A 16,018-nucleotide genomic window follows, 5' to 3' on the forward strand; every position below is an offset into this window, starting at 1 on the left:
AACCTGAGAGTAGAGAGAAAAATCTTTCCTAATGCAACATCAGCAGGAATCTTTCCAGCACCTTTAAGACATCAGAAACTGTCACCTGCTTGGCCTTAAACTTGAATCGGACCTGCAGCTGGGCATATATTAGCACTAATTACTCCTTGCCTTCTAGTTAAATTGAGTCCAGTGACTCAGGTAAACAGATAAGTAGGTGCCAGGCCCTGAATTCTAACAAGATTTGAGTCACACATTCATTTGCAAAGTAAGAGCCACTTTTCTTTTCCTTGTTCCTCATTTATTCCTATTATTTAATTTATCTTATTCTGCCTGCCTTGTTAGACTGGAGCCCTTCCAGGGCAGAGACTGTATCTTACTCAGCTCTGGATCTCTAGGCCTAGCACAGTGTCTGGCTCATTGAAAATCCTTCCAGGCAAATAATTAGATTCCTGTCGTTCAATTCTCCCAAGAGCTGTGTTTCTCTAAAATGGCATGCCCAGTTCTCCTACACCAAGGATCTTTCCTCTGATTTCATAGAGCACCCAAAATGAAGGAAAAATCTAAAGCAGCCTGTGCCGGGACAAACTCTACTCAATCTAAAACAATTGTCAGGGTGTTTCAGAGCTTATAATATGCTACAGTGCAAATGAGAGATGGAAGAATTACCAGATCTAGGTCTGGGGAACATTATATTCTTCATGGTTCTAGATTGGAAAGGCCTTCATAGAACAGAAGGGAAAAAAGTTGGTTTTATTTCAGCAGTACACGATGCCAGGTATTTACTAGAGCAAATGCCACCCAAGGCCCAGGGGGTTAGCTGAAGCAGCTGATACCCTGTGCTGCTTTTTATAACTCTCCTCCCTAGCACCACGCTCCACATATGTCCCATTTCATCAGGTCACATCAACTTAGGTTGTGCCCAATACTGCATCTTACATCAAACACATGGAATATTATGTTTCCTTAAAATGTTTATAAAAATAAAAATAAAAGTAAAGTTCCTTAAAAATCAAGTGGAGGAAGTTTCCTGGTTTTTATGTAAGCAGTAACTTTGCCAATTTTTACAAATAAGCAGCCTCTTTCATCTCACAAGACACCCAGTCTGTCAGACATCAGCAAACTGTGAAATTACCAGGTTAAGAATGGAATATGCGGTGCAGACCTAAATTGTATACAGTTGTGAAATGAGGTTTGATGGTGGTGACTCTACAGACTTTTGAAGATTATTTGCAAGGATACAAGCTGTCTGTCCATTTTCTTTCGTGATAAGATTGGAGAGAAAGGGAATATTCTATAAAACATCTTTAAAATGTCAATATTTATTTAACAAATATCTCTCATATACAGTACATCTTCTTGGACCTTCCAAAGGAGTTACAGAAGGTGCAAAATCTAAATGTCTTGGCTTTAAAGAGCTTACTATTAGGAAAAAATGTTAACTTTAAAATACAGACAGCCATCATTTCATTTACTGAGCACATACTCTGTGTCAGGTATTATGGCAAGTATTTCTATATGCATATATATGTATCAGAGATTGGCAAATTTTGACCAAAGGGCCAAATCTAGTCCACTCTCTAGTTTTATAAATAACATTTTATTGAAGCACAGAACACTCAGTTGTTTGAATATTGTCTATGGCTTGCTTTTGTGCTACAATGGTAGCGTTGAGTAGTTGTGACAGAGTTGAGACAGTCTGGCCTACACAGCTGAGGTACTTACTGTCTAGACCTTTACAGAAAATATTTGCTGACCTCTACTCTCTAATCTATATCATTCATTCTCACAAGAATACTTAGAGATAAATATAGTGCTCCTTTTTTTACAATTAGGTAACTGAAAGTTATAGGTTATGTAACTTAGTGACAAAATTTGGATTCAATTCGAGATTGTGTGACTCCAAAGATCCATGTTCTTATGCTAAATTCATATACAAAAATAGCCAAAATATGAGGTAAGAAGAAATAAGAGCCTTATAGAATCACAGAGGAACTAGAGTTCAGAAAAGAAAGATAGGATTTTAGGTTAGGGTGATAACAATTCTATAGAAGATCATATTTGAATGTAAAAGCAAAAATGGATCTCGAGATTTGTCACTCCCAAGCTCAAGCCCAGGAAAAGTTGAGAGATCAAGGTTACATGTTTGGTTAGAAGCAGATCTGAGATGAGAACTAGTTTTTCACTCACCCAGACCAAAGTATACTGTCAATGACCATGCTGAGCCATTGAATGTTTTTGTATGTGTGGTTACACGTTAAAGAATGGCAAAATTATTTGAAATGGAGAATTTTTACATTATGCTCAATGATTAATTGAACTAAAGGCCTGTACTTCTTTTATTGAAGCAATCAAAAATACACATATGCAGGTATTTACATGATATCCACTCACTGTCTTCATATATATATAATAAATTTATATATGCAAATTATATACATGTAAATTTTATATATAAATAAAAAATATATGTATTTTGTTGTTGTGGAGAATCATACTTCTGAGGCCATGGGAACTTCTGGCATTCTCACCAATTTTAAGATTCAAATGATAACCAAGAGACCACAAAATCCAAATGATTATATACAACTTAGCCACTAGAATCAGGCAGCACTAGGCCAGGAGAGAAATGGAGAAGTAGATAGGTACAGCCAACAGAAGCTTACCTGATACTGTAGAGTACTTTGCCATTTTTTGAAATTCGAAGCAATTTGTTGTCAGTGGTGACATCATGGAAGTTGGCTCCCTTCTCATTGGCAAAGAATAAATCTGGTTTCCAAATGGAGTCAAGCATGGATGGGTCCAAGTCCAGGGAATCATCAGGGTACTCGCTATATGCCAGCCGTGAATCATTCCACTGTTGTCTCAGAAAAATGTTCACTCGGTAGTCCTATGGAAACCCCATGCATAAGAGTTACTTATCATGCAGTCTGGCATAAGAGGTCCATCTACATTTCCCCTCTCTTCTCCCTGATTTGGTGCAATATCTGTGTCTATACAAACCAGGCTATGTATATCTTGGCCAAAATAAAACACTAAGTTCTATTAGGAGTGGGAACAGAGGGGAGAAAGAAAGAAGGCTCAACCAAACCAGAACACTAATGGAACACATTGAATTGGTTGAATTTTTTTATGCTTAAATTTAAATCACTCATCCTGGGAGGAAATAATACTAGCTCAAGCTGGTTTTTCCATAGAAAAAGGTAACCATGAGTACAGAAGTCACACTGTGATGGTAGATTGTCAAAACTGATTCATTTTCCACATCAGAAATGACATATCTCTATTCTCATTCTGCTCAGATGCTCTGGGCAAAAGGAAACCCACTCTGTAATTTTGGTAGTAGAAATCTTATTATAAAACTCTGACATGATGGGACAATATTTTAAAATTCACCTCCATAAATATTAAGATGCTTCATGTTGACAAGATAATTCTCTCACACTACTTACTTTAAAAATTCTTAAATATTTTATCATTTCTCTGAATGGGTTGTATCTATAGTAGTTGATACTTCATCAATACAGAGATATTTTTCATGTTTTCCTAATCTGAGCACCTTATGATGAAGGTGTTCTTCTTTATGGAAGTGTCATTCCCACTTGATCTGGGAATTTACTTCTTTGTCAGTAAATCAGCCTGAGGCAGTGACTTCTTTTCTGGGAATATCTACTCAAAGATCTTTCTTTAGGTTTGTGAAAACTGTTGCTTTGCTTGGTGGAGTGGACCCCAAAAGAGGCTTTAACAGTATTCTCTAGTCAAGCAGTACTATAGTTCAGAGCTAAGAGTTGTTCACTCCTGATACTTATGGTCACTTAGAGTGATACATACTCATACCTTCTTACTCTCTTTCCTTTTCATTTTTCACTGTTTGCTCCATCCCCACATCTTTGGCACCTGGATTTTTGGTTATTGTTTATTTTACTCTAATGGTGACCACCTTGTCCAGGTTTGCCTGAGAACCTCCCACTTTTAACCCCCGAAGTCACATATTCAGGGGACCCATTCAGTTCTAGGCAAAACTAGGATGGTTGATTACTCTATTAGGTACAGTGGAGACCACCTCAGGATGGTCAGTTGGGGTTCATTCCCTCAGGGCCAAAAGAAAAAAATAAGTTGTAAAGATTAGGGTATGTGGAAAAGAGCTTCAATCAAATTCCTTCTACTAAGCTATCTAAACTCCTATGACATTTTTTCAAATACAGCCATCCTAATTTATCAGGCTGATAGAGTATTTTGGAGGTGATAGGTGTTGGAAATAGTGCCCAACATAGGTTTAAAGAATACTAATGACCAAATAATTACTAATTTCTGAAAGTCAGTCATCAAAACCCAGCTCATTTGGAAAGGCTGAAATATTAAAAGAAATAACCTTAAGGTTCTCTGTTGTACAACATAAGAACTTTCTGACTTAGAAAATTTTATCAGCTGACTTTTATTTGGAATTTTACCAGGAATGCATGGCAAATTTTCAAATCTAAGAGGGCACTATTGTGGGCCTAGTCAGGCTTCTATCCCATCCTGTTTGCTCACTCACTCCTCAAATGACTGAATTAAGGGAATAGCAGAATCTCAAAGATGTTCCCATCGTATAGTTTTGGAATTGTTCAAAGGGACCAGAGGATTGTAACGGGAGATGATCAGTTCAGTGTTTCATTGGCAACAGGAGTTACTGGAAGCTTTGGAATTGTGTGAATAAAGAGTGAGGTTGTGTGATATGTAAAAAAAAAAATCAAAAGGGGGGGCTATTGGAAATATAATAATCCAACTTACATCTAAGTATGAACTAGGTACATCAACTATGAGCTTTCCTTAAGGTTTTCTGAGGGAGAAAAAAATGCAGCTTCTCCAGTGTTTGACATCTACTCTTCAGGGTAGGAACCAGTTTTCCTTAACAAAATGTTGTGTGTGGGAGGGGTTGTGAAGGGATTGGGGGTGGTCTATGAGCTTGTTTCAGTAGGAAGTAGGAGAGAAGAGAATCTCAGAGAATCTCGTCCCTTAGACATTTCTGGAGAGAGTTTCTTACTGGTTAGTCTAGTAGACAGCTAGAATAGAGGTGAATAGGTTAAATATCTTAGGCCATTGGGAAGCCAAGGAGGCCCCACCCCTGCCCAGGAAGCACTTATAGGATGGGAAAGACCAGAGAAGCCAGATAGACAGTACTGGGCACCAAAATCAGCAAGAGAACATCATTGCAATTCTCCCTTGAGCCTGAGAATGACTTAAAACTGTATATTGAGAGACTCTAGAAAATATTACATGATGACATACAATATGAAAACATTGACCTTTAAAAAATCTTAATATAAATTTTCACAGCTAATGCGCATCTTTTAAAAAAGTCTTTCCCATGAGTATTTTTCTCCAGTGTTTCCTGGTTTTCTACTTTGAATTTTATATATAGAAATGATAAAATAGATTTTCCCAATATTAGAACTTGAAAAAGAATACTGAGTCTGTCATATCACAATAAAACCATTAAATGTCCAACAGTTAATTTAAAATAAATTAATCCTATTCATAAGCAAGGATAAGTAGAAAACTTAGAGGAAAAATATAGTTTGTGCCACAATGACAAGAATTAGATGGAATACAACTTTTATTAGATCTTTTGGGGGTATTTGTTCTTTATATAAATATATAAGAATTAAAATTTTCCATGCTTTTGTTTATGATGATATACGCTATTCTAAAATAAACAGCAACCCTTAAAACCTTTTAGAAAAAGACATCCAAGGAACTACAGACATAGACATGCAAGGAGAAGATTTTTCTGGGACTGGACCTTTGTAACTCAGTTCACTATGATTTTCACTGTAGGGTAAAAATTTGACACATGTGATTTCTCTCTGCATCATCTCTGTTTATTTAGAGTTAAGTTTATTTCCTCATGATATTCCAAACCACAGGAGATAGTTATATTCTTCTGTAGTTTTGCTTTGTCTTTGTGTTTGCTTCTAGGTTTAATAAAATATTAAAGGCGAAGTAAATATTGAGAGACATGCTAAAATGTAGACTGAATTTTCCCTTATACTGCCTTCTCTCTACAAAGACATTGTATTTCAAATAAATGTCATATACTTCATATTACAATTTGTTTTCGTATGATTGTCTGAGTATTAGATTAGGTCCTGGAAACATTTGAATGAAAAAATATGTATATATGTGCAAATACATATGTATTTTTTCTAAGTCATATAATCTTTATTATATTCTTAACACAGGTACTACAAGTACCTACATTCCATACTATGATTTCACATCGAGTTTATTATTTCTAAAGTTTCACTTTTCCTAATACCCTCTAATCCTATGCCCATGCCACAGATGGTTTCCTTAAATTGAATTATTTTGGTACTACTGTATTTGGTCCAGCATTTATGCACAGAGACTGCCACTCTGTTTCATACATACTTGCATTAAACCTTACTGTTACTCTCTTATTATTTTTATATGTATACATTTCTCCATCCAATTATGTTATAAAGTTATCAACCACAAGGATTTGCTTTGTTGATTCCCCACAGTGCCAGTTTGGCCCTTTGGTTTTAACCTCTGGTTACACTGCAGTAAAGTTTTCATCCTCCTGAGTCTGTGCTCACTTTGATATGGGAAGTTAGCCTTGAATTTGAAATTTGGGGGAGGGTGCACTTGTTTCATGATGAATTCAGGCTTTAACATTGCACTGTTAATTTAGAGACCAAAGTCACCTTCTATCTCAGTTGAACAAAATGCCAGGCTTGGGGTAGATTCTTGGTTCTTCCTTAAGAAGTTAGAAATAAGAAATATAGCTACCTGCTCTTCCTGCTAAGTTAGTATCTCCTCATGACTTGCTGATGCAGCTATAGAATGAAAGGGAGCCCATCATGTCAGTTCAGCAGTCCCAGCCCAGCAGGCGTCCTCCTAAGGGGCTGTCTACCTCTTATCCACTTCCTCAGAACATGATTTCAGATCCGAGATGAAAGACCGCTTCGCTCTGCTGCAGTAACCAGCAGAGCATATGGAACTTATCTTGTGCGGACAAGTTTGGGGGAGCTGGAATTATATTATGGAGATACTCTCTGAGGGAACACATTTCATGCATTTTTAGCTCTTTCTCCCCCACCTCAAATCCGTTAAACAGGAGGGAGTCGGGATTTGCTACTGTGGCATGGGGAGTGTTCCAGCACTCACTGGTCCGAGTCACATTCTAGCCACCCAGATGTTTGAGACTCTCTCCTCTTCATTTTCTGATGGCCCAGGCTTGGGGAGAGCTGCATGCAGATGGTATGCAAATACTCTTGACCTTTACTGACATTATAATATCCCCAAAGTATGTCTTTATATCAGGAAAGTGGGAGTTGCAATATACTCCCCATCCTCTAAATTCACTCGCCATCAGCAACTAAAGTAAAGGAGCGGGGGAGAAAAAGAAATGGTAAATTGACATTCTCAAAACAAAATATAACCTGTTTCATCATACATTCCTTACTAGTCTCCTAAGTGTCATTTGGAACCACAAAAATCTTGTTCTACAGAAATCTCTTAATACAGGGTCAACTAGCAATGACCATCAACAGATCCTTGTGATTCTTCATGAAGAAAAGTGTGTATTTTAGGGGCACTTGGGTGGTTCAGTCCATTAACCATCCAACTCTTGATCTCAGCTCAGGTCTTAATCCCAGGGTCATGAGTTCAAACCCCAGGCTGGGCTCCACACCGGGCATGGAGCCTACTTAAAAAAAAAAAAAAAAAAAAAAAAAAAAAAAAAAAAAGACGTGTATTTTGGAATAATGTATATCATCATAATGACTCATGAAAGTTTTCCTTAGAATAACACAAATACATTGTCTTCCAATCACATATCTTCAGCACTAACATATCAGAGGAGTAAGAGGCAGTATTGGGTCTATAAGTAAGCCTATGCTTTGTGGACAGGTAATACCAACAGTAATTTAATGAGATAACATCAAACATAAGAGGAGCAAACTCAATAGAACCGGAAGAAAGTCATCCTGAGTTCTTAAAATGGATAGTCATTGTCTCTTATTTAGAAACAAACAAATACCCAAGCTGGATCCTTTAATAAAGCTATCAGGGCTATAGAGTGAGAATGGGGGAAAAGGGGAAAAATTGATATGTTTAGAAACTCAAAATTCTGAGGCATTCTTGGAAAAATTCCTTCCAGAAAACAGAGAGAAAGCAAAATTATTATTGCTCTCCAATAGCACTGGGACATGTCCTCAGTGACCATGTACATTACTATGCAGAAAAACTAAGGGTCTGATGTTCTGACTTCAATTAAAGACAGTTCAGAGAAAAATCTGGTTCTGTTTAACTTTTTTGACCAATTTTCTTTCAGTCAGAATTTGTGAAAGTGTCGGTCAATTCACGGGTGGGGGAATCTCAAGGTTTGGGTAAGGGAAGCTTGGGCTACGATGATATTCTCTGGCGCAGAGGGTGGCTTCCCAGGCAGGGCCCCATGGGTCTAGCAAGATAGATTTCTTCCAAAGTAGAATAACTCAACTCTCATATTCTTGTGAGCATCTGATTGACATCTATTTAAATACTAATGCCTCAGGTCCAGGATTGGTGATCTAGAGCCTACAGGCCAAATTTGGCCACAGCCTGTTTTTTGGAGTACAGCCACACCCATTTGCTTACTATCGTTTATGGTTGCTTTCCTGCCCAAAGGGCAGCCTTGAGCAGTGGTGACTCAGAGACTCTCGGGCCCTCAAAGTCTTAGGTATTTACTGTCTGGCCTTTTACAGAAAAAATATTGGCCAGTCCCTACCCAACATGGCATGAGTATTTATTAAGCCTGATAGAGTTTCAAAAAACATCTATTTTAGTTTCACATGAAAGCTTTAATTGAAGAAAAGATCCTTTTTAAAATCCAGTTGAAGTTTGTCATTCCATCAAAAGCTAAGAAATAAAAGAAGCACAATAAGCATCACTCTTCTGACCATGCGATGCTGTCTATCTCATACAGCAAGATAGGCAGGCTGTTCATTTTACACTTGAGCAATGATTTCCAAGTTTTCTCGTAGGAAACATGACAAAGGACGCCTTAATAAGTGGCCAGGAAGCCCCTAAGCAGCCCATTTATTAAACACCATCAGTAGCTATTAAAGACACAGGAAAACAAGGACATCTAGAGTTTCCATTTTCATCTCCGTGAATGTTTAGCTTTTTCTCACATTAATAAACATTGAAAAGGTGCACATTTACATTTTTGATTGAGGGTAAATGCAATGAGGAGATTTGATCAAAGCAACTTAGGATTCTAATTAATGCAATCAGCATTAGGTCGTGCAAATATCGTCATTGAATGCCATCGTGTAAAGCTGGTGACAGTGATTTGGGCTACTGGAAGATTTGCCCCTCTGTTCTCAGGATAAAACCAAGAGGGGAGAGACAGAAACTGAATGCCAAGCCCAGAGTTGGATTAGTCTTTTTCTGTTTACTTTTTCTTGTGAGTCACTTAATAACCCTATCAGAACTATCTTATTTGAGTAAAATTCTTAAAGCACTACATCCTGTCAGAGCACCAGAAGTCTCATTTCTGGACAATGCTGTGTCAGTAATATTAAAGTGGGTAGTAGAGTTCCATTATGTCTAATTTTGCCAGTGAAAAGGAATGGTAAAAGGTAAATTACTTTTTCTAGCATTGAGGACACCAAAAAGTACAGTCATTTGTTAAACACAAACCTAATAGCCTAAAAGAGAAAATTTATAAAGACAAGGGAACACTATTTTTTACTTCTCAATGGTATTATGCTCATTATTTCACTTGAGTGTTTCTAGGACATCAGCCACCATAGTACTTAGTCAAGCTCAACTATATTTTATTTTGACTTCATTCAATAATATGGCTGTATACCTTACATAGTCATGAATATTAGAACCAGCAAATTGATTTAGAACTTAAAATAAGTCCTATGAGGAGCAAGAAGAAATTTCATCCAAATTCAGTCTCCACACTATTGCCTAGCACTATAAGGCTATTGATCTAATAGGCTGTGTCTCAAGCAACACCATCACCAAGACATTTTTAAGGAATATTGGTGGATTTTATAGTATCTAAAATCTGTTTCATTTACATGAAACATGTTTGCACATACATTATGATGAGCTTCTAATTAATTTTATGTTTACTCGGTTTTTTTGGTGGAGGGAGCCATGCATGTGATGTAATTACTATGGATTTGGGACCACTATCTTTTGCCAACAAGAGTGTGTGTGTGTGTGTGTGTGTGTGTGTGTGTGTGTGTGTGTGTGTTTATTACAAGGTCTGCACCTTCAGCATATATCTTAAGTGTAGCATATCTAAGGCTTGACTGTGTTAAAACTTCCATTATATGAAAAAGACTGGCTATAAAATATATCTCCTAAACTATGAAATATATATTTCTGAAACATTAGAGATACAAATATTAAAATATCCTTAATGTTACACTATGCTTATTACTGACTTAAATCCAACCACACAGCAAGTGTTTTCAAAATTTCTCAGGCATGGGGATAAGACATTATTGACTTTGAAGTAAGGAACATTTGACTAATGACTTTCTAAAATGAAAGTTTATAAATAATCGCTTTCTAGAGGTAAATGAACTTGGAAATTGGCATCCAGTAAGTGTCCCACAATATAAAACAGTGCTTCTTCGATCCCATATCCCATTCGTTCACACGAGGGCTTCAATGCTCAGTCCCACTCACCATTGTAGTTTCTGCTATTGACCCAAAGCTGTTGATAAATATGTTGCAGGTAACATTTACAGGAGGCCCTGCAAGTTGAACAATAAATAGAAAATTTGACAGGTTGTGTTCATAGCATAATCAAGTCATGTTTTTCTCTTGCCAGTGGCATCGTAGCACTTACCATGGTGGTTTCTGTGACCGATCCAAAACTGTTGATAAAAATATTGCAAGTAACGTTTACTGGAGGACCTGCGGAATGCAATAAGAATGTTGCAATAGACATTGAAGCAAAAATACAGCTCCATCAACATCTGTACAAATGACTAGAAATGTAAACTAAATGAAAATGATGGTGAGATTGCAAAACAAAAACAAAAACAAAACAAAAAAAAAAAAAAAACAAAGAGCAAAAACGTTTTACCCAGAGGTTCAGAGTGATAACATTCCCACTAGTATTTCAAATATGATAACTTAGCAGCTGAGTTTGGGGTTTAGAAAATATAAGCTGGAGACTATTAAACTGAATTCACTGTCAGTAGTTGCTATCAAAATAGCCTTTTGGGTGGGTGGCTTTCTTCCACCTGAAGCTCATCAACATTGTAGACATCAACAGTGGGTGCCCCACGGTGATGAAACAGCTCAGGTCATGAGTTCAAATGGAACTGCATTTTGCACTGTGGGTGAGCCAGAAATATCCACTTCTTTTTGCATGACGCCCTTTAAATCTGTGGGTCTCATTGATTCTCTTGATACCTTTTAATTTACCCCATTCATTATATCCTCTGACCCCCAATGAAAAATGGTGTTCCAAAATACAAAACCAAAGAAAATGAGCTGACTTTGAGAAACTCAGAAATGTCACTTAATGTCCATATTGTAAAGCAAGCGTTATTAATTCTCAATGTGCTTTCAATAGAGAACGCACTTTTTTTCTCCAGAGACTCAGGGGCTAATTCTTTTTCTCTTGCTCTTGGTCTCCTACCCAAGCACTAATCAGGCTCTTTTCTGCTTAGTGTCTGCATTTAAATGACAACAGGTATGTTCAGGGGGTATGGCCGCAGAACCTTTGCCCTTCGATGATAGATATTGTTGTCTAATGATTTCTAGTTCTATTCTGGGGAGTATATTTTTTGCCTTCATGTAGTTACCCCCTAATGCTTTCTGGGATACGAACACATTGCCAAGAACCATCTATTCCCTTCCTGTTTTCCCCAGTGGAAAATTGTTTCTCTTCACTCAACATGGTCTCAGCAACCTAGTGCAGTCTACACTCCAGTTAGCTCTGTACCCAACAAGCCACTAGGATGTAAGTGAGGAGGAGTTTAGGTTGAGGTCTCTCCCTGGGGCTGGTAGTAAAACACAGCTGTGGTGGCACTTGAGCACCATGTTTTTAAACCCTACAAGTTGCTGGGTTCTCCAGCCTTTGCCTTTGAGGAAAGGAAACAGAGGCTGAACAGCTAATTTAAGTCTCCAAGTGAGAACGTTCAGTAAAAGGGATATGTTAAGCTTTTTTCTTTAACATAACTAATGTTTCTGTTTTTTTTTAATGAGAAAAACAGTTGTGTTTATTTTTTTAATGTTTATAGGTATAGAGTCACACCCCATCCCATTACCAAAACATTTTTCAGCCTACGTCTCTGAGATATTCCAAACCTTTTAGTTCCTCCCTTCCCCTCTTATTTCAGCATCTGTCAAGATGACCTCCTCTCCAGGGTCACTTCCTACTCTGTTTGATTTGTTTTTCTCTTTTAGATCCTGAAAACAAAACAAAAATGAGTCTCTTCCCTGGCCATAAAATTCTATGACAAATATATTTTTCTGCTAATAAGAAATAAATTTAGACAAGGTAGAAGCAAGCCATGAGAAATCATGTATGTTTGCTTTTTTTCTTTGCAATAAAATATTTCATTTTAAATAGCCCAACTCAGGATGGAAAAGTTTCATTAATTTTTATATGTGAGATAGGTAAGACAATGATGATCGGATAAAGAAACAGGAAAAAGAGAAATGTCATCTTAACAAGAGGAATTTGAAAATCAAACATAAATTGTCTTCTACTGCACATTATCCATGTGTCTGGCCTCCCCAATTGGCTTGCAAGCATTTAAGAGGCTGGATCATATCATGGTATATTTATTTTTATCCCACCCAGTAAATGGAAGTGTGAGTATATTGCTGGAACTCAAGATATTTTTTAACCTACCACCTACTGACACACTGTATTAGGCACATTTTTAAAAGTATCTAGTTTAGTCCTCATGAAAGAGGAATTGTTTTACTGCACCAGTACATGTTTCAGATGAGGAAACTGATGGTGAGACAGGTTAAGTAACTTGCTTAGAGTCTTGCCACAGTAATTAAAAAAGCTGACACTCCATGCCTCATCATTTGGATTCCAAAAAACCTAAACTTTCAACCATGCTCTGCATTCATTATAGATAACCTCTCTCCCTCCTGACCTGCCAACCGTGGTGCTTTCCCCTGGCGTGTATATTTCTGGGATAATTTGATCCTTTATATCTGACCTCTTCAATCTTGGGCATTGTCTCAAGTTTCATTTGCATTTGGATGTAAAATCTTGGAAAGAAGAAAAGGCAGTTTTTTGATGAGGGATTAGCTCATGCATATATTAAGAACTGACACACATTAAAACCTTACTGTGTGCCAGTGAGTGTCTTATCCATTCTTCAGTAGTTAGATGTTACCATGTCCCCCACTGTATAGGTGAGGAAGGTAAGACACAAAAGTAGTAATTAATTTTCCCAAGGTCACAGAGGTTGTAAGAGGCAGAAATTGCCTAACTTTCGGGACACTTTTCTTAACTGCAAGGGTGAAATGTCTGAGGCCAATGGAATTATCTTCATGAGAGAACCGACTAGGACTTGGCCTGCAAGTTCTTCTAGTTAAATGTTAGAACTCTTTACCCTTTTGTTATCCTGATAGGTGCCAGCACAACCTTTCATCTGTATTTTTTTAAGATTTAATTTATTCATTTGAGACATGTACCTTAGCCCAGTAATCTGCTAAGGTGTTATAATTAACAAGGACACATTCTTAGACGTGATCATCAGTGAATGAATGTGTTCTATAAACTGTAGAAATAGTTAACACTAGTTAACCTCATGTATTTGGTTTTATCAGCAAAGTTATGATATTCCAAAGTGAATTGGATGAGAAATGGATAGGAAAAAGTATTATATAAACATCTAATCTCTCACATCACTGTTTATCCCCTTCCTTCTTTTCCAAACCTTGTCTCCTCTCTCCCATTTTCCCTCTCTCCCTCCCACTTTCCCTTTCTTTTTTCTTTTAAGATTTTATTTATTTATTTGACAGACAGAGGTCACAAGTAGGCAGAGAGCCAGGCGGCGGCGGGGGGAGCAGGCTCCCCACTGAGCAGAGATCCTGATGTGGGACTCGATCCCAGGACCCTGAGATCATAACCTGAGCCGAAGGCAGAGGCTTAACCCACTGAGCCACCCAGGCACCCCTCTCTTTCCCTTTCTTTATTGCTCACTCCCTCTTCCTTTATTTTTTGCCTTATTCTCTTTCATAATTCAAGTGTAGGTGACACACAATGTCCTTTTTGTTGCAGGAACACACAATAGTGATTTGACAAGTTTAAACACTATGCTGTGCTCACCACAAGTATAGCTACCATCTATCCGCATACATTGTTATTTATAATATCATTGAATATATATGCATTATGCTGTACTTTTTATTTCTGTGATTTATTCATTTCATAACTGGAAGTCTGTATCTTCCCTGTCCTTCACCCATTTTGCCTATCTCCCATACCCTTTGACAACTATTAGTTTGTTCTCTATGTTTACAGGGCTTATTCTGTTTTTTGTTTATTGATTTTTTTTCCTTAGATTCCACATATGAGTGAAATCATGTAGGATTTGTCTTTTTCAGTCTGACTTATTTCACTTAGTATAATATCCTCTAGGGCCATCCATGTTGTCACAGATTGCACAGTCTCATCCTTTTTTAATAGCTGCATGATATTTTTGTGTGTGCATGTGTGTGTGTGTACCACATCTTCCTTATCTGTTCCTCTATTGATGGACTCTAACATTGCTTCTATATCTTGGCTATTGTAAATAATGCTGCCATAAACATAGAGTGCATATATCTTTTCAAACTAATGTTTTCAAAGCTCACAGCCTTCCCGTTGAGATCAGGAACACGACAAGGATGCCCACTCTCACTACTCTTGTTCAACATAGTATTAGAAGTCCTAGCAACAGCAATCAGACAACAAAGAGAAATAAAAGGTATCCAAATTGGCAATGAAGAAGTTAAACTCTCTCTCTTAGCAGATGACATGATTCTTTATATGGAAAACCCAAAAGACTCCACCCCCAAGCTACTAGAACTCATACAGCAATTCAGTAATGTGGCAGGATACAAAGTCAATGTACAGAAATCAGTGGCTTTCTTATACACTAACAATGAAAATACAGAAAGGGGGCACCTGGGTGGCTCAGTGGGTTAAGCCGCTGCCTTCGGCTCAGGTCATGATCTCAGGGTCCTGGGATCGAGTCCCGCATCGGGCTCTCTGCTCAGCAGGGAGCCTGCTTCCCTCTCTCTCTCTCTCTCTCTGCCTGCCTCTCTGTCTACTTGTGATCTCTCTCTGTCAAATAAATAAATAAAATCTTAAAAAAAATACAGAAAGGGAAATTAGAGAATCGATTCCATTTACTGTAAGTTAGTAAGATCTTATATATAAGATCCATTTACACCAAGAACCATAAGATACCTGGGAAAAAACCTAACCAAAGAGGTAAAGGATCTGTACTCGAAGAACTACAGAACACTCATGAAAGAAATTGAAGAAGACACAAAAAGATGGAAGACCATTCCATGCTCTTGGATCGAAGAATAAACATTGTTAAAATGTCTATACTGCCTAGAGCAATCTATACTTTTAATACCATTCCAATCAAAATCCCACCGGTATTTTTCAAAAAGCTGGAGCAAATAATCCTAAAATTTGTATGGAATCAGAAGAGACCCCGAATTGCTAAGGAACTGTTGAAAAACAAAAATAAAACTGGCAGCATCACGTTACCTGATTTCAAGCTTTACTACAAAGCTGTGATCACCAAGACAGCATGGTACTGGCATAAAAACAGACACATAGACCAGTGGAACAGAATAGAGAGCCCAGATATGGACCCTCAACTCTATGGTCAAATAATCTTCGACAAAGCAGGAAAAAATATACAGTGGAAAAAAGACAGTCTCTTCAATAAATGGTGCTGGGAAAATTGGACAGCTATATTTAGAAGAATGAAACTCGACCATTCTCTTACACCGTACACAAAGATAAACTCAAAATGGATAA

General features: G+C 37.5%; 1 protein-coding gene across 2 annotated transcripts in view; it reads right to left on the minus strand.

Annotated features, from left to right (window-relative positions):
• Window positions 1-16,018, minus strand: part of LOC111157163 (glycine receptor alpha 2) — a 177,980-nt gene that overhangs the window by 125,576 nt on the left and 36,386 nt on the right. The window contains exons 3-4 of one of the 2 annotated variants that reach the window (XM_022518436.1): window positions 10,681-10,748; window positions 2,646-2,869 (exon numbers count right to left, since the gene is read on the minus strand). In XM_022518436.1, coding sequence (XP_022374144.1) covers window positions 2,646-2,869; window positions 10,681-10,748 — 292 coding nt within the window. Of the gene's footprint in view, window positions 1-2,645; window positions 2,870-10,680; window positions 10,749-10,843; window positions 10,912-16,018 lie in introns of both variants that reach the window. The other variant, XM_022518435.1, reaches the window with a different exon arrangement.

Source organism: Enhydra lutris, unplaced genomic scaffold, assembly GCF_002288905.1.
Source record: "Enhydra lutris kenyoni isolate GAN:26980312 unplaced genomic scaffold, ASM228890v2 scaffoldscaffold52, whole genome shotgun sequence".
NCBI classification, from domain to species: domain Eukaryota; kingdom Metazoa; phylum Chordata; class Mammalia; order Carnivora; family Mustelidae; genus Enhydra; species Enhydra lutris.